The 23,264-nt window shown below is 38.7% G+C and overlaps 1 protein-coding gene across 1 annotated transcript; it reads right to left on the bottom strand.

Annotated features, from left to right (window-relative positions):
- Positions 1-3,896: 3,896 nt before the first annotated feature.
- LOC121871752 (trifunctional enzyme subunit beta, mitochondrial-like) lies at positions 3,897-22,690 on the bottom strand. Its single transcript, XM_042374180.1, has 10 exons — positions 22,575-22,690; positions 19,325-19,505; positions 17,275-17,462; positions 15,464-15,598; positions 15,024-15,151; positions 12,883-13,113; positions 9,238-9,387; positions 8,445-8,661; positions 6,517-6,605; positions 3,897-4,686 (listed from the first exon to the last, which is right to left on the bottom strand). The coding sequence occupies exons 1-10, from the start codon at positions 22,642-22,644 to the stop codon at positions 4,642-4,644; spliced, it is 1,434 nt and encodes a 477-aa protein (XP_042230114.1). The 5' UTR covers positions 22,645-22,690; the 3' UTR covers positions 3,897-4,641.
- Positions 22,691-23,264: the final 574 nt, after the last annotated feature.

Raw genomic sequence — 23,264 nt, forward strand, 5'->3', positions numbered from 1 at the left:
TACCTGTCATCACCGGGGGTAGGAAGGTGTAGCTACACTGTTATCTCCAGGGGGTAGGAAGGTGTAGCTATACTTTCAGTATCACCGGGGGTGGAAGTGTAGCTATACTGTATCATCACCGGGGAGTGGAAGGTGTAACTACTGTTATCACCGGGGTAGCACACGTCACCGAGGGAAGGTGTAGCTAATCGCTACCGAGGAAGGTGTACTACACTGTTATCACCGGAGGAAGGATTAGTACTGTTATCACCGGTGTAGCCACACTGTCATCACCGAGGGGTGGATGTGTAGCTACACTGTTATCACCGGGGGTAGAAGGTGTAGCTACACTGTTATCACCGGGGTAGGAAGGTGTAGCTACACTGTCATCACCGGAGGTGAAGGGTAGCTAACTGTTATCACCGGGGTAGGGGAATGCGTAGCCACACGTCACCAGAAGGTGTAGCTACACTGTTACCGGTGTAGCCATACTGTTATCACCGTAGGGGTGTAGCTACACTGTTATCACCGGGGTAGGGAAGGTATACATTCGTCATCACCGGTAAGGTGTAGCTACACCATCACTGGGGTAGGAAGGTGCAGTTCGTCATCACCGGGTAGGAAGGTGTAGCTACACTGTTATCACCGGGGTAGGAAGGTGTAGCTACACTGTCATCACGGGTAGGAAGGTGTAGCTACACTGTCATCACCGGGGGTAGGAAGGTGTAGCTACACTGTTATCACCGGGGTAGAAGGTGTAGCTACACCTCATCACCGGGTAGGAAGGTGTAGCTACACTGTTATCACCGGTAGAAGGTGTAGCTACACTGTCATCACTGGGGGTAGGAAGGTAGCCACTGTCATCACGGTAGGAAGGTGTAGCTACACTGTTCACTGGGGTAGGAAGGTGTAGCTACACTGTTATCACCGGGGTAGGGAAGGTGTAGCTACACTGTCATCACCGGGGGGTAGGGATGTGTAGCTAACTGTTTCACACGGTAGAATATGAGCTACACTGTCATCACCGGGGTAGAAAGTAGCTACATTGTCATCACCAGGCAACAGTTGATAGAATGACAATACTTGAAGTGAATTGGTTATTTTAATTAAACCAACCATAAATAAATGAAAAAAGATCAAAGAAACATTATATTGTATGTATGTTGTGGTCAAAGGAAGAGAAAACAATTGAAACTCTGCAATTGTGTGTAAATGAACCAAAGATAAATCAAACCTAAGACTTGGTCACAATGTGACATATGGAAGTAGGTCCACCATTGACAATAATGTACATTATGCTCAATATCTCTCCCAGTAGAATCTCCCTGTTTCCTAAAACTAGTAATATTACTTTGATACAACATGATAAATTAGACAATGAAAATAAACAAAAAAAAGTATTTCAAGACCTTCTCTCTGAACAGAGGGTAACAGATGGAGAGGAGATAAGAGGCTATTTACAGCCTGTCTTTTGTAGGAAGTCGACCACACTACAAATAATTCATTTAAAATTTATATTTTTGCATAGATAAAAAATAATAAATAAATAAATATAAATATAAATATATATATATATATATATATATATATATATATATATATATATATATATATCGTACCATATTTATACACGGTGAAGTCCCCATTAGAGTTCACGGCCACATGCTCGTTGAACAGGCTGTGAATATAACAGAGTTTAGGACTGCTTTTATTATCCTGGTGGTCCAGCTAGGCGCCTCCAGCCTGAGTCAAAGTGGGTCTCGAATCCTGGCGGGTTGAGGTGTTGATTGTATATATATATATATATATATATATATATATATATATACACACACACAATATATATATATTTTAAAGACAAGGTACCCATTTGTTTCCATTTTCCTGTGATTTTATCAAGATATATATTATACATATATATATATATATATATATATATATATATATATATATATATACATTGTTGTGGGTACTGGTCTTATACAGCAAATAGAGCTCAAAAGCTATTAAATGGAAATTAGGGGGCCGTCTTATAATCAAGCCTTATAGAGATATACGTAAGCATCTCAAGGGCACTACTCAGTCAGCGTCTTACTTGGAGCTGGCGTACTCGCCCTGAGGTCACAGCTCAAGATTAAGAAGCATAAGTCCAGTAAACTGTGAGGGCAAACTTTTTGGAGTGGGGTTGTAAACTATTGGAACAATCTACAAGTGTTGTGACAGCACCAAGTTAGTGAGCTCTTTCAAGACAAGACTTACCAACACTGCAGCGGGTTCAGGTACATTCAGGGCAGTGCATGCCGGTATTGCCAACGAGTGCGTGACAAAGGCGTGACCGATCGCCAGGCTAAGCGAAGCCGACCTTTTGGTGAAGAGGATAAACGAAAAGGAAAAGTAATCAGAGACGTGACCCGTCGCCCAAGTGGCTAACGAGCCAATCAGTGGCGAAGAGGATAAAAGTAATAGTAAGTAGAATTATCTCCATCTTGTACTGATATACTGTACTCTGTAAATGCACTGAAAAAAAAGCAGAAAGTCTACCAGGTAAGAGTACATGACAGCGGAGCTGATGTAAACATGGGAGTTTTTACATCCAAAAGAACATAAGAATGGAGGAAACTGCAGCAGGCCGGCCCACTGGTCAGTCCCATTTACACCTAACCCCTATTCCTCATATACCCATCCAACCTATCTTTGAAGCTGCTCTTCAGGGGCACATTTTTTTCACTTACAAAATGTCCATGACTTGACCATTAAAAAACACCCTTAAACTTACCTGAATGTGGCATTTGGGTGTGAAGAGGCACCCTTTTCTCCTACAGTACCTCCAACTGCAGCGATGAGTTTGAAACTAGTTAAGTCATTGCAAATGGAGGCCGTGTTTCTAGAGAATTAAACTTATCTCCACTATTATAGCAGAACTTTAAACTTTTTTTACAAATTACATATACTGTATTGCTCCACAAACGTAGCAGAGTGTATTTCTCGTTTTGGCCCAAAACCGCCAACTCGTCCATTGTGATCAAGAGTTCCGTTTTATTTACCTTTATATTGTACATTTTCCCATCCAGTCTCGAGGTGTTGGTGTAGAGTGATGTACAGTGAACATGAGGTACAGGGTGGTGTACAGTGAACATGAGGTGTAGGATGGTGTACAGTGAACATGAGGTGTAGGGTGGTGGACAGTGAACATGAGGTGTAGGGTGGTGTACAGTGAACATGAGGTGTAGGGTGGTGTACAGTGAACATGAGTAGGAGGGTGGTGTACAGTGAACATGAGGTGTAGGGTGGTGTACAGTGAACATGAGGTGTAGGGTGGTGTACAGTGAACATGAGGTGGGGTGGTGGACAGTGAACATGAGGTGTGGGGTGGTGTACAGTGAACATGAGGTGTAGGGTGGTGTACAGTGAACATGAGTAGGAGGGTGGTGTACAGTGAACATGAGGTGTGGGGTGGTGTAGTGAACATATGGTGCTGTATTCACTGAATGTTTTGTACTTGTTTATGCAGACTTTTCTTATTCACAGTGTTATCAGACTTTTCTTATTCACATTGTTATTCCTGCTACAATTCTGACATAATTTACAGTGACAAGCAACAATCACCAACTATGAACCACAAGTTGATGCCAGATACTGTCAAGTGTTACAACTGTACAAACCTACAGTTGGCATACAATTTCATTAAAACTTTGGTTATTCTTGCAAAATGTAATATCTAATACAGCAACTGAAGAATAAAATACTTTTGTATCTATATGAGCAATTTGGTGTAAATTTGACACCACAAAATGGCTTCTAAGCCCTTTGGCTAACAAGATGTAATAACTATTCATTAGTTTTCTCTTCAATAAACTCAATCTCTTCAATATGCATTCCCTTAACTTACAAGGTGGAACAGAAATGAAAATAATTTATAATAGCCAAGTTTACCAATGTAAGTACAATAACTGTACTACACTTACCCGTCTCTTATGGGTTATGAGATGGTAATGATAACATACACAGAGGTTTGTTAGTTCACTGGTGAGCCTCAACTTTCTCAAAAGACAACTCTATCTTCCAAGCGATTAATAATTTCCACAACTGTTAAAACTGTGTAAACTTTTTCTGGCAGCCACATAGACGTTTTTGTAGATCAGAACACTTGTAAGACTCAAACTACCACTATTCAGGTGATAAAACTTCTTTTATATGATGGAGTAATCCTGTTTTCAGGTGTGCTGCTGCTGTTGTTTTCAGTCTTCTGTATTTATGAACAATTTAATGGGCCAGTTAAATGTGGTTATTTAAGATATTTAACACCATGTGCTCTGCTTACATGGCTTGATGAATAAGCTTAAACTAATGATAATGACTTTATGATACATAAAAGTGCTTTTGTTTTTTAGCATTTATGGAAGTACCTTGTACACACAAAGTACAGTACATATCTATAAAACAAATTATTAACCTTTGCATACACAATTAGCAAATTTGGGAATGCCTTATACCATACAGTACTAAAAATATTGCATTGATAATTGCAGTCTCTTATATCTAAGTAGAAATACATGGAGCACTAAAATTTACATATTACAGAGAAAATTCCTCCATGAATTTCATTGAAAATATTTGAAGACAGTGAACTGTTGCACCTGGTCCAGACATCACCTTGGTAGCCTAGACAGTTGCACCTGGATACCGTTCAACGATCATGCCAACACCCTGTAAACAGAACATTGATTATGTAGCAGTATTTTAAAACAAAAAGCAGGCGGGGTAGTGTGCCATAGGACAAGATGAATCAGCAGGCGGGGTAGTGTGCCATAGGACAAGATGAATCAGCAGGCGGGGTAGTGTGCCATAGGACAAGATGAATCAGCAGGCGGGGTAGTGTGCCATAGGACAAGATGAATCAGCAGGCGGGGTAGTGTGCCATAGGACAAGATGAATCAGCAGGCGGGTAGTGTGCCATAGGACAAGATGAATCAGCAGGCGGGGTATCTATTCAACCTTTCACTACGTCCTTCAACCAAACACTTGCCCTGAGACTTAAAATTTTATTATTTTACCTTAAAATAACAAAAATTAATATAAAGACTTAAAAAAATGGGGAGGGTGAATATCAATGAATCTTTTATTTAAATATATAAAAAAAATGGACCATTTGGTTATCTAAATTTGTATAAGCTTAATTGCCATTGGAAGGTGAACAGCAGGGTGAACACTCAGTACAGCACAGTCAAATATGACCTCAGTTATTCACCACACATTTTTCTTTTTTTTACAGGGATTAGTCCACCCAGGCAATTGCAAGTTCAGCAGTTGCATGAAGACCAAGAATGTTTGATAAGTGCCACCTAAACTCCTTAGATCATGGAGGAAAGGTACAAAATAAAAAAACAATGGGGCCTCTCATTCTTCTGTCTCAAACTGTGCAGTACAGTACAGTATTTTTATCTATAACATCACAATTCACTTTTTAGCACACTGAGAACCAACCTTTATCCTTATGTATATAGACTATAAAAATATAACTCTGAACATGATGACAAATACTGTACTATACATTGCAGTAATTAACGTGCTTCATACAAGTCTCTTACATAAGTATGGATGGATAATTTTAACATGAGAGGGAGAACAATATATGTTCTCAATGTTATTCAATGTTCAAACAATTATGAATATTCGACACAAACTGCAAATTTTGAACAAAATTAAATTAAATTACAAATTGTTTCATTAAAGAATAAACTGGGATTTGGAGGGATATCTTTAATTTTTATTATATTGGAGAAAAGTTCATGGAGGGGTAAAGACAGTAAAGTTAACGTCACAAATAAGAAAGGAACTATTGGAGAAGTTACCTTCTTGTGTTTTGTGCTCTCTAACCTAACATGGCATTACAGGCCACGTTGCAGTTCCACGACCTGTGTCCGGGTTGCCTCCCCTACCCCCAAAGTGAACTTGCTGCACCTAATTCCCCAATAATTATAAATTTCCCAGGTGTTAAAGTAGAGGTTTTTATATTTCTTACTTTACATTGTTTAACATCACTTTATATACATTATTTATAATGTATGGGATATTATTATTGTTTTGTATGGGCAGAGTTGTGTTTTAACCTAACCTATGGAATTAACAGTGTTCTGACTTCCAAACAGGGTCCCAGAACATAACCCATTGGTAATTCAGGGACTGCCTGTATATTTCTTATCCTTTAATATCAACTACCTGCAGGACAGGATTTGTATTCTGGCCTGCTTTATCCTGTGTTTACATTTACTAAGATACTGTACAGTATCTCTCATTCTTATTAAGTTATTCATTACCTCGGGAGCACACCATCTCCAGGTATCCCTCGTTTGGTGTTAATTAATTTTTGTGATAAAAATGTTTTGACGACTCTTCCCGCCAAACGTTAAGTCAGTTTAGCGATGGTCTGACTCACTGGGAAGGGGAAGATCTGGGGATGATGTGGCCTGTTGCCATTGTTACAGATGCTGAAACCATAAAAGTTGTGGCAAAAATCATCACAATGCTGTACTCTACCTGACCACCAGCAGCACAGGCAGAGATGCAAGCGTACTGGCCATCTTCTTTAATGAGCCGGTTGGCCGAGTGCATCATCAGACGCACACCTGCAAATGAATAATGGGAAAATTCATCTTCATCTATGTCCACATTAATGAACCATTACACTAAATGTCTAATAAGAATAACCCTTCAGTGGGATCAATCTATTATACAGCACTGCACTGTACTACACTGCATTGTACTGTTCTGCACTACACTGCACCACACTGCACTGTACTGCACTGTACTACACTGCACTACTGTACTACACTGCACTGTACTGTACTGCACTGCACTGTACTGTACTGCCAGTATTAATGTCACTCACTTTAAACAAGTTGTGGCCAAATACGGTAATTAACCTATATGATCATACTGTGGATACAAGATTCTACACCAATACTCCTACAGCTACATTACTTGATGCATCTCTTTTTTTAATACTATTTTCTTACTACACAAATAAAATAGTAAATACAAAAGTACAGTACCACAACTATAATACATGTTGAGCCAAAACTCTGTACTGTACTGTTACATGGCATGAGCAGTTCAATGTACTGTATGTTTACAATGTACACCTAATAGTCAAGTCTCTCACATCTAAGACATAATGTGGCACTAACATGAGCACACACTCATTTATTTTTCACATGACAATACAGGTTGGGTTTCCCTTATCCGAAAGGCTCTGAAATCCTAAAGTTTATTTCATTATATTTATAGTAGATAATAAACTAAATATGACATATATCATAATATTTACTAGAGTAAGTATATATGTGTAATTAATAAAGGTAAGACACGGGCAGCTGAGCACCTCGGAGTCAGGCGCCATGGTGATGCCAAACAGACTGTAGTGATTGCTTACCTTTCTGGGTCTATAGTGTACATCTTATCATATATTTTATACCCAAAATGATTAAATTATATTTCACAAAACCACCTGCAGAATATGTATCAGTATGCTGCAAATGAAACATAAATGAATTTTGTGCATAGACTTGGGCTAACCCTGCTGGGTGAGCTACCCCATTATACTGTACAGGTTCTGTTTACAAGATACGTACTGTATAGATATTCATAAATCCGAAAATATCTCAAATCCGAGACCCTTAAGGCCCCAAGCATTTTGGAGAAGGGATACCCAACCTGTACAACCAAACTTATCATTAGGTAATCAAACTTCATCCCTACAATTACAATACAATGTCCAAAAATATATAATATTTCAGCTACATACATACTGTACACAGTAAGTGAATTCAGCTCAAATATGTAAAGTGTTGGATAGTGGTTGTGGCAGTGAAGCAGTGTTTCTTGCCAAGTAAGCAAGGGCAGATCTAGACTGGGGAAGGGAGGGGTCGGTGACATCTGGAAGTTCCCCAAATTTCCTCCAAATTGACTTTTTTCTAATAAGAAAAATAAAATGAAGGCAAATTGTTCCAAAACTCTGACTTTGATGATAAGCCATAAAATATTCTGGACCTTTTTTGACATAATCTGTGGAGAGGATGAAAGGTCTGTTGTCACTTCACCATCATTGGACCAAGTGCACTGCCCTCATTTATAATACTGTACTGTAAAGGAAATTTAATTTTCAAGTTAATTCTTACTTTTGACAGAATGTTAATTGGATTGAGTGACACTTTCCTCATCATAACACGTGACGAAGGAAGCTGGTGTCCTGTCTTGTCCTGCCAATGCCTCTATCATATTTTAAATGGCTTTCAATGGCCTTTTGGGATTTGTTTAACACTAATTACCACAACAGGAGATAATTTAGGAGTCCATCTCTAGGAACATAAGTTGACCCATAGTTTTTGTGGGAATTTTTGAAGCTTCAGAAGTTGACTTGTATGAGAGTATATATGTAAATCAGAATAAATTTATGTCAAAATTACCTGTAGCACCAAATGGATGACCAATGGATAATGAACCTCCCCACAAATTGAGTTTATCCACATCCGGAGCACCGACTTTCTCCGAGAGTCCCTGGTAAGTCTTGGCAAACCAATCAGAATCCATGGCCTTCAAGTTGGAAAGCATCTGACCTGCAAATGCCTCATGGATCTCCCAAACATCAATGTCTGAATTCTTTAGGCCAGCCTTTCCTAGAACCTGAGAAAAAAGATTAAAACAAATTATTTTATTTTCAGCAGCTGGAGTACACTCTCAACTTAATACAGAGCTTAGCCAAAATTACAAACTTCAACAACAGGTGGATCGTGAATTATGTGACTCTTGATCTTCAGTTCCTGGCCACAAAATATGAAGATTTAGGGACATGGGAGCCAGTTGCTCTCAACTTAGTTTATACCAAGTTCACTCAGACTGGCCTCTCCTAGGAATAATAGCCCAGTATAAGTGACCTCATGGAGAGGGTGGATTGACAACGCTGACAGTACCAGTCGTAAAACTCCCCAACTGTACATTTTATGTAAAAACTCAAAAATTAAACCCAAATTTCACATAAGAGTGAGCTGTATTCCAAATACCATCTTAAACCATTCTTCATATTTTGCTTCCCTACCTTGCTGGTACAATCCAGTACTTCCAACATCTTGCACCTCAAGTTCTCAACACATTTGAACCCTCAACCCACCATTATCACTAAAGGCACAGTCCATATATTTAAGACAGAAATTAAGAGACTACTGCACCAAGATATCTCAACTAGCCACTTAAATCACCTACCACCGGGGTAGCATATGTTGGTCCCAACAACAGCTGATCTTTGGGGTCCTGAGAAACGTAGGTAAAGTCACGGATGTAAGCTTTGGGCTTCCATCCCATCTCCTTGGCTTTTTCTTCTGTACACATAAGACAAGCAGATGCACCATCAGTCTGAAGCAAAAAAGACATATTCAGCATAAAGTACAGTAATTACTCCAAGCAAATTCTATGGGTTTATAATATTGGAAATACAGGAGGTTCCTGGTTTACCAACAGGTTCTGTTCCTGAGGAACTATGTGCATGCCGTACTTACAGCATACATCTAAAATCACTTAATTTAAGAAAAAAAGAATTAGAATGACAAAACACAGTAAATGGAAGTAAAAAATAAATCTGGTAAATAAAATACCCTGGTATTGTAAATTTCAAGTTTAGCCTCGTTCATTATTTGGGGACCCCTTATGAACTGATCATGGCTCTTAGAGGTGTACAGCATCCATGTCCTTCAAATTCGTGGTGGTTAGGTGCTCAAAATGGCCGCAAATCAGCAAATCCGTAAATAACATTTGCTGACCAGGGGAGGGGGTGGGGGTGTTACATTTTTACTTGTGTACAATTAAATGTTTATTTCCTTTATGTGTTTGCCCCTAGGACAATTATTTCTTTTACATGTATTCTATATATGTGTGTGTGTGTATAGACACATACAAAACACATACAGTGGTCCCTCGGTTAACGAACACAATTCATTCCAGAAGGTCGTTCGTTAACCGAAAATTTCGTTAACCGAAACTATTGTATCAATGGGATTTTGGGTAATTGGTTCCAGCTCACCGAAAATTACATACAAACTAAAAATAAATGCAGTAAAGTACACTTACTTTGAGGTGTGCATGTAGAAGGCTCCTGGTTGATGATGATGATGGGAATTAGAATAGGGGTGGAGGAGAAGGGAGTAGAGAAGGCATTGGGGTGGAAGAGAAGTCACCCATGGCACCATTTCACCCATAAAATTTTAGTTCTCTTGGTGTAATTCAAGATTATTTTCTTTAAATCAACACTGCACTGCATTATATATTGTCAATATGTAAAATATATTTCAAAATGACCAATAATTGTACAATTATACAATAGTCTGGAATTATGCGGTTTTTGTTTACGTGTTTGATCATTTACGCGGAGCTTTGCCAGAATGAAATGTTTTAATTACGCGGGAAGCGGCGCGGGCAGGGTGCGCACAAGGTCGCCCAGTCATCAAAACATTACCGAGTTCTTCACCCGCCACCCACCACAGCCGGCCCAGGTCAGTGATAGTGAGGATATGGACAGTGATACAGGTGAGGGCCAATAATCTGCCCTCTTCCTCGGAACCAACCCCCCATCCCAGTGTGCCCAGCCATCTTTTCTACTAACGTAAGTGTTAAAAAACCTAACATTATTGATATTTCTCTTAAATATTAATTGTGTGCATAGTGCATACCATCATAAAATTAAGATGTTATTTTTACTACAACGTACGTATTGTGTCGGAAAAAGTGGAGTTTGAGAGTCGGTCCAGTCACTATTTCAATTAATCCCATTTGTTCTGTTATTTCGTTTACGCGTTTCTCGTTTTACGCGGACCTCCACAGGTTCAATTGACCGCATAAATGCAGACTATACTGTACTGTAAAAACGTAAAAATAGTTTATGTTCAAGAGAGTCTCAAGCAAGATGCTTCCTCCACTGAGCAGGGACACACACTGACGCCATTTTGGGCGAGTCAAGTGGCTGTTTGGTGCGCTAAAAACTAGTTCCCTATACTTTAATTATGTTAAATAATTGTTAAAATGACTAAAAACTTTAAAATAAGACTTGGAAAATTATTGAATAGTACAACCTTCTTGATATTTACTCAAATGGTAACGAATTTAAGCCCTAAAACCAATTACTGTATTGGCGGACTAATACTACAACTAGTGAGCAGGCAAAAACAGGCGAAATTATGTTGGGAAAAATTCGTAAGGAATTCGTTAACCGAAATTTCATTAAATGAGGCGTTCGTTAACCGAGGGATCACTGTACAAATAAATAATAATGGGAAAATTCTCTCACACATAATCGGAAAAAATTTATGAAAAATGTGAGTCTACTCTCAAGTCTACTCCGTGCTTTAATGATACCAAAGTACGGAGTAGACTTGAGGGTAGGCTGTCACAATTTTAATAAATTGGTATAGGTATCCCTTGCTTAGCGGGTGAAAAAATTATTTGGCTTAGCAAAAGCTTGACTCACTGTGCAGGGGAAAAAACTAGGGATGATGTGGCCTGTGAGATGGCATGTTGCCATTGTTACATACTGTATAATGAAACTATAAAAGTTGTGAAAAATCATTACAATTCTGTAATGTGGCTTGGAAATATAGAAAATATAACATAAAACTACCGTATGAAATAAGAAAAATGAACATGGCTGTGTATGTGTGGGAGGTGAACGTATGTGCACAGGCAGTGGACTGTAACTGCATCACCCAGCAGTGCTCCCTCCCCTCATGTGATGTCATGGCATACACACAACACAGTGTGGCGAGGCAGCAGCCACAGGTCTCAATTGAGAGTCAGTTGGGTGACTGCCAGGCTAAACTGTGTTGAAGTAACTATTTTTTTACATCAAATGTGTGCTATTGTATTTATGATATGCTATGTATTAACTTTAATGATTTTCATAGCAATTTTTGTTCCTTAAAATTTGTTTGAAATAGACTCGCCTTTTTCCCATTAAGTCATTTAACTCTGAACCACATCATTTATATAAAAGTTTCGTGTTGTTAATCAATCATTTAATTTTACAACTGTTTATAATGAACTTGTTTATTCTTATTATCAGTCAATAGAGTAGAGTAGAGTCGAGTACAGTACAGTACAGTACAGTACAGTAGAGTACAGTACAGTACTGTACTTTACCGTCCATGCTCTGCTGTTCTCTCTCTTTTTTGCAATATTTCGCTTAACAATAGGTTTTTCAGGAACACAATCCCATCGTTAAATGAGGGATACCTGTAGTAGTCATCCCTGTGTGGTGTTTATGTAATGCGAACGAGTGAACCACTGTGTGGCGTGTGCACGAGTGCTGTCCTCTAGTGGCATGAGTGGCGTGTGCACGAGTGCTATCACATAGTGGTGTGAGTGGCGTGTGCACGAGTGCTGTCCTCTAGTGGCATGTGCACGAGTGCTGTCCTCTAGTGGCATGAGTAGCGTGTGCACGAGTGCTGTCACATAGTGGAGTGAGTGGCGTGTGCACGAGTGCTGTCCTCTAGTGGCGTGAGTGGCATGTGCACGAGTGCTGTCACAGTGGTGTGAATGAAGTTGGATGTCTGAGTAGTTATAAGACATAGCATGAGGTTTCATGATCATGTGTATTACCCTGTGAGACAGATTGTCTCCTGCTGCACCACTCTACAGACCTCTCCCAGTAAACTGCATTTGTGAAGACTGTGTTTCTTTAAGCCGTCAGGAGCCAAGTAGAACTTGAACAATCCCCAATATCATGGAGGGATCATAGCATTAGATACAGAATAAACAAGAAGTAAATAATCAATGACAGGCAAAGGACAAAAGATGTTGGAGTCTTGTCAACATAATGTAGTTTACAACACTTAAAAATACATTTGTTTTTATATTGCTCACCAAGAAGGAAGCGTTTGCTGCAGTAATGGTGCCATGTGGCTTTACGAAGGCAGGTCTGAGCTTGGCCATCTGTTCCGGGGTAGAGACGCGGATGCCGTTGTCCTTTTCCACAACCTGATCTACACCAGGGACCTTGAAAATCACCAGGTCTGACAGGTGGCCAGCCTCTTGGGCTTTGTGAGCCAGAGTGTGGGAGCGCACTGCAAACTCGTCCTGCTCTTCTCGGGATACCTGTATGTATATGGTTAAAATCACCACAAATGGATTACTTAGAATGAACATTTCTATAGTTTAATGTTAGAATAACTTACAAAATGATTATCATTATACAAACCAACAAATGTAGAAAAAAAATCTCAACACAAAACACTACAGTACTACATATAGACAAGTGACAAACACGGACCACTTCACCCCTAAATTCAAAAGTTGTAAGCCAAAAATGATTGGTGACCTTGACCTTTGACACAAGAGACCCCAATTGTTAAGAACCTTCCACCATCTCCTGAAAAGTCAGTCACCTCAAACACTCACCCAGTTACCCACATATTGATAGCAGCTGTGTACCATCCTGTACAGCAGCACACACAAGGACCTTCCTTCTCTCTAGAGACACAATACCTGTGCTCACTGATACATGGAAATTTGAATAATAGTTTGGTACATAATTCCAGTTTTAGCAATAATGACCCAGTCCTTTCACCTTAAAACTACTATGAACTTTCTTTCCCAAATGGACAAAATTCCCCTTATTCTATATATTATATTCGATGATGGGCAACAGTTCACAAACTATAATTATAAATTCAATTTTAATAACCTTGACTTGTGACCCCAAACTCAACAACAACTATTATCACCTTATGGAGTGAGGAAACTATGCAGTAACATGCACATCAGTGACTACAGATTCATTATAAGATATGGACACCATTTTGTTACCAGATGGACAAACAGCGAACCTATCACCACATTTTCCAAATGGACAGCCTCACTGGACCAACCATCATAAAGACAATCCTCATGCCAAGATTTGTTCACTTTTTATTTCCTTATATTTCAAGTGGTTTCCTGCTGGGTGACTGGAATCAAAAGCAAACGTATGCACACACCTTCCTTCCCTTATTGGTGATTTTAGACATGTTCCACCACAGTACAGTACAATAGTGTCCCGCCACAGCAAAGCTCTCTCCATAGGGGGTAAAATATTGTACGACCTTCATTGGTACACAACAAATAAAGCTCAAGCTAAAAATCTAAATGACCTTGACCTCTGACTGAATAACCTCAAAATCAGTAGGGAATTTCCTCTTCCAAATGACAATGTATTGATGCAATAAAATTGTTCATTGGTGCTCAAAACTTCAGCATATATTTGTCAATAGACATAATGTACAGTACAGACAAAAAAACACCATAACTACATCTCTTGAACCTTTTAAAGAGAAGGAAAAATTAACATTCCAGACTTGTCAGTGCACTATAAAATTAAAAGTAACTTCCCTTCCAAAATCAATGAAGATCATGTAAAGCATCTTGGGAATCAGAAAAGTAATAACATAAGGAAAAGATGCAGCAAGAATGTATAATGGTCAAATATCATTGGAGACCAAAATGTGGGCACAGTAGACAGCAGCGAGGAATATTTAGCGTAAAATAATAAGTTACAAGAAAACAAGGAAGACACTTGTTCAGTTTTATGAATGAGGTCAAGAGGTGCCATGGTAAATATTGCTACAACAACAACTGGAGGTCAAGAGGTGCCATGGTAGATATTGCTACAACAACAACTGGAGGTCAAGAGGTGCCATGGTAGATATTGCTACAACAACAACTGGAGGTCAAGAGGTGCCATGGTAAATATTGCTACAACAACAACTGGAGGTCAAGAGGTGCCACGGTAGATATTGCTACAACAACAACTGGAGGTCAAGAGTATTACAAGTGTTTGGTTTGTAATGACAACTTTAACCAACTCAACAATGATGAAATAATACTACTGTACAGTATCTACCATCTGTAAAGCATGAACAAATACAGTATAGTAACTTTGAGAGATGACCGATATAAATTTGGGTGTGAACAAATAATACAAAAATTACAAAATTGTTGCATTAGGGAACACCAAAAGCAGAGAGAACCTTAAAAGCAGCAGCAAGACGGTCTGCAGAGTGGCCCATGGTTTCATTGGTGGAGAACTCGGCTACGGCAGGAAGATCTGGCATCAGGTGCTTCATTGACAGCTGGGAAAGAAGACTCAACCGAGCACCTGAAATATCCAGTTTCATCTAATTAAGATTAAAAAATTATTACGGTTTTTAAGGCTTTTGTTTAAGTTACATGATGCGGCAAATTCTCTTCTGTATCTCACCAGAGTCCACAACAAAGGGAATGGGAACCACTGGTAATGGAACAACCTCCTAACCAAATATGCACTAACACCAAAGACTATTTCACACCAAAATTTAATTAATCCATTGACTAAATACAAGTGAATATAAAGTACCACTGTAAACTCTCAGTCAGAAATGGAAACTAGTGCAAATCAAATTAAAAATAAACTCGGCATAAAACTACTAACCTGTTGTTTTGGCCTTGTTGAGCTTGAGCAGGAGTTCCCGCATCTTGCGTGAATGACGAATGGGCACATCTGACATGAACTCCACCCCACCAGCAATACAGACATCATATACACCAGCATGCATCATGCCTGCACCTGTTGGTCAAGTCTTTTGTTTTATAAATACAACACTTATTTACAGGCTTCTTAACAAAGAATATAACAGTATGTACTGTACTGTACCTGTGTGAATACCAGATATAGTATCTATAAGGGGGGGGGCTAATTTGACATGTTTTTCCTGTGGGATTATTAATTTAACATTACACCTATGAGTAGAAGGGCAGCTAACGACACCCTCACTATTCCTAACTAATGGATCAATCTAATCCAATGTGTGTGTGTGTGTGTGTGTGTGTGTGTGTGTGTGTGTGTGTGTGTGTGTGTGTGTGTGTGTGTGTAAAGTCTGTTTCCATTTGAGTTTGTCGTAACAGTGGTTACTTTTTTTGTGAAATTGGTTATTTTGCAAAATAACCAGCAAGCATGTTGGTAATTTTGCAAATTAACTTGCAAACAGTCCAACCTAACCTTATCATTGAATTAAGTTAGGAATTATAACAGATAAGGTTATGACAGCAAACATTCCCAAGGTTATAAATAAGGAGCAGAAGCACAAAATTGCCTTCAAACTACATGAGCCAATCTAACCTAACCTAACCTAACCTTATTCAACCATAAGGTTAGGTTAGGCTTAGCTGGCTGGCTTACACATTACGTGGCAAAATTACCAACATGTTCGCTGGTTATTTTGCATGAATACTCTTACAGACACTCACGTAACACATTACTATGTATTGTAAGACACAAGTACTGAAGAGTAAAATATGAATAATGTTAGTTCATAAATGTAGTGATGGAAAAGAAAGCAGGAACAAGGAACATAATTGGTAGTTATAAATGTCAAACACTGATAATTTCAGTGTGGATTGTCTTGTATCTTATCTTTATCTCCATTACATCTGTGACTCACTCAATGATATATGCCAATGTTCATTTTGTTGTGTGTACAGATATTATAATTTGTTCTCCCTACAGTATTTGGTCAATGTACTTTACAGGTGCTCCTCTACTTAATCGTTCAACTTAAGAACTTTCACAGTTATGAACATCATCATTGTTGAGGGAGGTCATGTGTCACAGTTGTTTAATTTGCATAACATTAGATTATATAGGAAGAAAATACAACATACTATATATTATCAGAGGAAAAAATTTTGCCAGGTACTGAGGATGTACTGTAAGGTATAGCTCTACTCTACATCCTTTATTTCTTTTCACATTATGTTTGGTGTCTATAAGACCAAAGCTGAGCTTACGAGCGAGCCTCAGGAAAGTAGCTCATTCGTGAGCAGAGGAGCGCCTGTATTGCATTTACTTATCACAGCGTTTAGGGAGCTTTTCATAAGGCGTAGGTAAATGATGGAGGTCATAAATATAATTGGGAAGCATAAAAGTTTTCAATTACATGTATATTTAATACTTTGTGCATGCATCCTCAGCATCAAAAACACTAATGAGTCTACACGGCGCAGACAGCACAATACTGAGAAGAGCAATATTAACACCTCACATTTCCTTGGATGTTACATTTCTGTGTCGAGTAACACAACAAAGTAGCTGCACAAACACACACTTGATGTCAGAAGAATAGAACTTAAAACTATTTTCTGTACTGTATATAATATAATAGACTGTACAAAATACTAACAAACACAGAACTAGTTTGTAAGTAGATGATACAGGTGTGTGGATGACTACAGTACAGTACTCACAAGTGGTGATAGCCTGGTTGGAGGAGATGCAGGCCATAGTGACAGTATGGGCTGGGGTCTTGTCAGAAAAGCCTGCCCCCAAGGCTGCCTCACGTGCAACATTGGAAGTCTTCACCTCCTGAATCACAGTTCCCATACATATATAGTCCACACAACTTTTATCCAGTCCAATGCGAGATGCCAAACCCCTGAAAAGAACATCACAAAAATTATGTGAACTAACACACACATACTGTTAACACTGCGAGAGGCTATACAGTAATGCCAAGCAATACAAGAACAGTACAAGAGAAATATATAATAGTAGCCATACTTCTCATACAGTACAGTAAACATATACAGTACAGTACTGTACAGACTTTCACCTAACAACTGTCTCAAAATTCATGGTTACGTATATTAGAGGAGTCGCCCTCTTTCAGGTACAGGTGTTGACCGTTATATGAATGATTGATACATGATCGATCAGTTTTACTATGTTAAGAAATTAACGCCACATTATGCTGTGTGATGACCAGGATCAGTTTTACGATGGTCGCTACCCAATGGCCACCCAAATGCTTTTCCTGCATTGTCACTCGTGTGAGAAAGTGATGTGCAATAACTCGCAATATTCTAAGTTATAATGATGCAATCTTGGAATGGTGTAACAAGTGTGACCCATGTGGGATGCGTGGGAGGCTCTGCCCGCCCCCAGTGACTGCCAGGCTAAGCAGTCGAACCCGTCACGTCACCCAGAGGATGGTTGGCATGTGGAAGAAGCTATTCTCTGTACCTAAAATAATATACTAGTGTGTACCAGTAAATGTGATGAATAAATAAAAATAATACAGTAAACCCTCGATAACTCGGCACTTCATATAACTCTGCATGGGTATGGTCTCGGAATGTATTATAGTATAACTTGGGAACTGCCGAGATATATAAAATTATCTGGGAAAATCTTGGCATATCGGACACGCGTGAGAAGGGTGTTATCCAGTGTGACTCTCACTACCAAACATCACAGGTTTCCTGGTCCAGGTTTCTTCCTGTACTAACACTTGATAGATCGCCCAAACGGCTAGTAAGCTGATAAGTGGTGAATATGATATTTAAAAAATATCTGGCCACCTGCATCACCTACCATGCCTGTGTCACCTACCATACATCTGTGTCACCTACTATGATGCTTCATTCTTTGCCTGCAGTGCTGTAAGTATTACTTTTTTAAATTCAGTAATTACAAGTACACATACTGTATATGGGTCGATATTTTTTTATTGTTGTATTTTTGTAGGAGGGGGGGGGAAGTGCCTCGATAAGTCGGAATTTGGGACAACTCGGCAGAGCCCCATGTGTGCCAAGTTATCGAGGGTTTACTGTACAAATAACCAAAAGAAAAAATACTGCATTGTCTTTTGCTATTCGTGTCACTACTGTACGCACGGGACACAAGGCAGACAACAGCTGAGAACCTTCACTCCACTGTCCCACCCCTCTGTGTGATAACTCCTATGCATCTATCAAATACTTATTCTCTTTATGTTTTGACTTTATAATATTTTTGTTTTGTTTTTCACATTCTGTATCAAAGATTGTGTGCGTGTAAGAAAAAAAAGAAAGAAGTAATTACGTCGCACAGTATCTTCCCGAAATTACGACTTTAAAAATACATAATCGCTCTGCTGCTTCATGGTCTCGGGAACAGAACCTTTTCTTCCCAAAAAGTTATTATTCTCGACATACAATCAATCATTTTACAATGGTTTTTAAAAGTCCCTAACACCATCATACAGTATAACTATCAACACCTGTATTGTATACCCACTAAAAAAGCATTTGTCACCCTTACGGCGTGATACAATATGACACGGGTGCACAATAATTTTTTAGTGGGTGTACACTAATTAAAAAAGTAAAAAAAATATAAACTATCCAATGGATGATTTCTACATGACCACAAACTTTTAGATACAATATTTAATGTGTGAATGACTGTATGTTTCTCAACAGTAAATCCTTATACTGTAAAATTAAAAACAAACCATTAACAAGTATTAGGACTCACTTGAGTGTGTGTCGGGCCAGGTCGTGAGGCATCAGCTTCTGGTACTGAGTACCAGACATGAGGAAGGGGGTGCGTACTCCATCCACCAACACAATGTTCTTCGTCCCTGGCCTAGATAGCGATGCCTTCGTCTTGGCCGCCGCCAGTTGTGGTGCTGACGTCCCCAGTGCCCGCGTCCCCACTATGTGGAATTAAAAAAATTAGGACCACAAAAAATGTCGAGCTGATTATAACTTACTACAGTACAGATAAATTTATAATTTCAGTTAAATTGTTTAATGAATTATCCTATGTTCACTTGAACTTTGCAAATAAAACCTAAAGGTCAGTTTACAGCAAGGCAGCTGATTGGCCGGTGGATGGACATGTGAAGGGTCACACTCTACAGTTCTTTAGTAGTTAATCCATCGTTTCTTTATTCTGATACTGTATTTAAAGGGATAGAGGAATGCAGGGTCGAGTGGATACAGCACTCCCCTACCGTTCCAGGGGTTGATGATTCGATCCCCGGCGCCCCCAGTTCACCCAACTGTAAATGGATATCTAAGCTTACAACTTTGGGAAGAGAATGTGGCCAAGTGCAGTACAGTACCGGCCATGCTGTCTCCTTGTGTACTGAAGGCTTCGTGCTGTATCTACAGTCTCTAACTTTTCTGTGTTGATCTCTGGCAACTTGGGGAGGCAACATTAGCATGTGGTTATCAAGCAGGGTGTACAGTAGGTGACAACAACAGCAAAGGCAGTTTCTTAAGCATCACATTTCCTAGATGTTGTTAAGAAGAGCATCGAAGTATCAATAAAATAAGTCAACATTAACTTTTCACTCATAAAAAAGTAAGTACAGTATAACTATTCTTGCAAGACCATTAAATATGTTGGATGTCATGGTCCACAATTAATACCTGAGATTTGGCAACACTATTCTGAACACTGGCAGCAGTGGCCAACTAAATGAAGATGTCTATTAATAGACTGTACTGAACTACGGGAAAAACAAACATTTAATTCAACGTGGTAATTATTAACGAGTCAAGATGATGGAGAGGAAGAGCAAGGTACACTCAGAGACAAAAGTCGTGTAGCGGTTTTGGCCGAAGATTAAACATGAATCGTGAAACATTATGAGAGCCTCGCCTACCACAAGGCAGAGCGCTCCCTTTCGGCACGTGTTTTCATCAAATTTCAAGACACGAATTTTGTCTTTCATTGTACACCAGTAAGAATGGTGGTAATGTACTTGCATAACTATTCTGGCTAAAAAAATAAAAATAAATAAAACTTATGAATGTATATACAGTAACTTTAAAATTAACCTTGAGAATCAAAAAGGAACAAGTGGCATCACAACAGTGTTCTTCGAGGCAGTGACTGAATACTGTACTGACCAGTGATCATAAAGCCTTCACCCTCCCTTGTGGAGCGTGGTTGCCGAAAAGGACGGGAATGTCTCTCAAAGTTTGCTATCTTTTTCTTGTACTCTTCACAATATGTTCCCAGTGTGCTTCACATGCTAGTGTTAATTTTTACTTCCCTAAGTGTGGAAATTATCAGAGATCAGCATTGAATAGTTATTATTCCTTAACATTCTAGAATATAGGTCAGATAAATGAAATACTATAGCTCAGTTGAGTAACCCTTTGCAGGTCTTCCTGTCAGCCAATCAGCTGCCTTGTTACAAACAGCTCTAGGCTTAATTTGTAGTTCAAATGAACAGAATCTATTAGAACTTGACCTAACCAATATTAACCTACCTAACTTACCCCTCTAATGACACTGAATGGATTCTCATTTCCATTTATATAATTAATAATTGTAATTAACATTTCCACAGTTTCATCCAATTCTGTCAACTCTTCCTAGTATTAGTCTAAAATATCTCACCTAACCCACAACCAAACAAATATCAACAACATAATATTTGTGATGTGTTTATTCATTACTGATAAACTATACTACATAACCATACAGTATCTATCAATTTCTAGTTATTCAAACAGTTCCTTCACTAAAGACCACTACATTAAGTCTTTACACTTTTTCATTTTTTTTAGCAAAAAAATTTTGTTCATTAAGTTTCTAAGTGGCTTAAAAATTAAATTTTATGATAACACTTAAGTGGCAGCTACCTGAAGAAATTTCTTCATAGAAGATAAAGAAATTTCTTACCACTAGAAACATACAAACAAAGAATGTGTTTTGCGAGATAATGGTTTTGACATATATTGGGTATTAGAAATGTGGGAAAAAACATAGAAAATTACCAAAAACTAACCAAACCTAACCTAACATAATCAGGGGGGGGTCCAGGGGAGCTCGATTAGTTAGGTTAGATAGAACGATGCACTAATATAACAAGACCGTTAAGGGTTTGGACCCGAGCCTGGATACATATTAAAAAGGGGTTAGCCAGTGTGACCCTCACTTCAGGTTTCCCAGACTCCAGTTTCCGGTAAAGGTGTACAAGAGGGTGACCACCAGAAGGAATTTTCCGAATTGGTTGAACTTTTTTCTACACACAAATATAATATTTAACACAAAAATGAAAACGACAATGCATAGAACCTAATAAAACCTGACCTAACATACCTAACCTATGGTTATGTTAGGTCAGGTTCTAGTAGGTTCTATACTGGTTTAGAATCCTTGTAGACAGACAGCTCCTCTAGATGGAAAATGTGAAATATTACGAAGTGAAATTACACAAAACCTATTCCTCCAGCATTTTTGTCACTTTCTCAAGGTAAAAAAAGTTTATTTTCTATGGAGAAATTTGCACACAGTGTTATGGGCAGTCCACTCTCTTAAGGTATTACCCTTCTTTCCTCCCTGGGCTTGAGTCAAAGTCAGAATACAGAGTCATACATCATGTTAACATAGAAACTTTAAGACCCAAAAGTTTAGCTGTATAATGGTTGTAAAATAACCATCTGTATATATGTGGTGACGAGGATAAAGTCTGGTAAAAATGACAAACTTATCACAGTCTTGAAAACTTGATTAAATTACCTAAACATATACTAAATATTGACAATAAACTGATTTTTCATAACATTATCATCAAAATATAATAAATTGTCACATTAACCTCCTCTGATAACATATACATTAACTAGACAAAACTGCAGATAACTAAGGGGCAAAAATTCCCAAACTGAGCTCATTTATCCCTGACTTTTTGCCCCAGTGAGGTAGAGCAAGATGTCATTTACAATATTACCATTAACCACTGAGGTAAACTACATATACACACCATTATTAAGGGTGGAGAGTAGAGCTGAGGTGCTGTATGCCCTGTTGAGCGCCATCTTGCCGGTGAACATATGATCTGTGTGACTTCATATGTGACGTCAGTAGATCTATGCCGTTATTTGGCCACAACTCTTTATTCGGTCCGATTTATTCATGTAGGACCATTATTTGACTTCATTTGGGTATATTGGGGTAATTAGTCGGACCCTTTTTTTATGTATTTTTTTTTTTAAGGGGAATAGCCCACCCGGGAACAGGTCCTAAGGATCTTATTAAAAATTTGGATTGTTAAATTGTGTTGAAAAAATTGTCAATAGTACAGTTTTTTATGCTGATTCTAAGTATGTAACTCCTGTTATCCACTCCTCTTTTATTACTTCTAGGAATCGTTGTAAGGTTATTCTTCGTAGGTTCAAGCAGAATTTTATAAAAAGACCTTTGTCCTGACTAACTCTTCTTCTAGTAAATCCTTCTGGTCCATAACAAAAAACATCTGTAATAACTTCTGCACTCCCTCGTTTCCTCCTCTGATAACTCTATAGCCAACTCTCCTCCAGATAAAGCCAATCTCTTTGGCCCCTAATTCTCCTCTAATTCCACCTTAGGCGATTCCAACTCTATCCCTCCTACTCCTACTCCACCTATGCACTTTCCTATAATCTCTACTCGTAGGGATGCTGGTGTGTTATCC

The sequence above is a fragment of the Homarus americanus genome, unplaced genomic scaffold (assembly GCF_018991925.1).
Source record: "Homarus americanus isolate GMGI-L3 unplaced genomic scaffold, GMGI_Hamer_2.0 scaffold39675, whole genome shotgun sequence".
Taxonomy (NCBI): domain Eukaryota; kingdom Metazoa; phylum Arthropoda; class Malacostraca; order Decapoda; family Nephropidae; genus Homarus; species Homarus americanus.

Bases quoted from the DNA above. Each gene is read 5' to 3' on its own strand.
- LOC121871752 (XM_042374180.1), bottom strand. From the start codon at position 22,644: ATGTTCACCGGCAAGATGGCGCTCAACAGGGCATACAGCACCTCAGCT. The intron at 17,463-19,324 runs GTGAGTCCTAAT...TGTTCTTTTCAG, and splicing joins CTGGCCCGACACACACTCAA to GGGTTTGGCATCTCGCATTG. The intron at 6,606-8,444 runs GTAATTTTGACA...ATTCATTTGCAG, and splicing joins TCATCCATTTGGTGCTACAG to GTGTGCGTCTGATGATGCAC.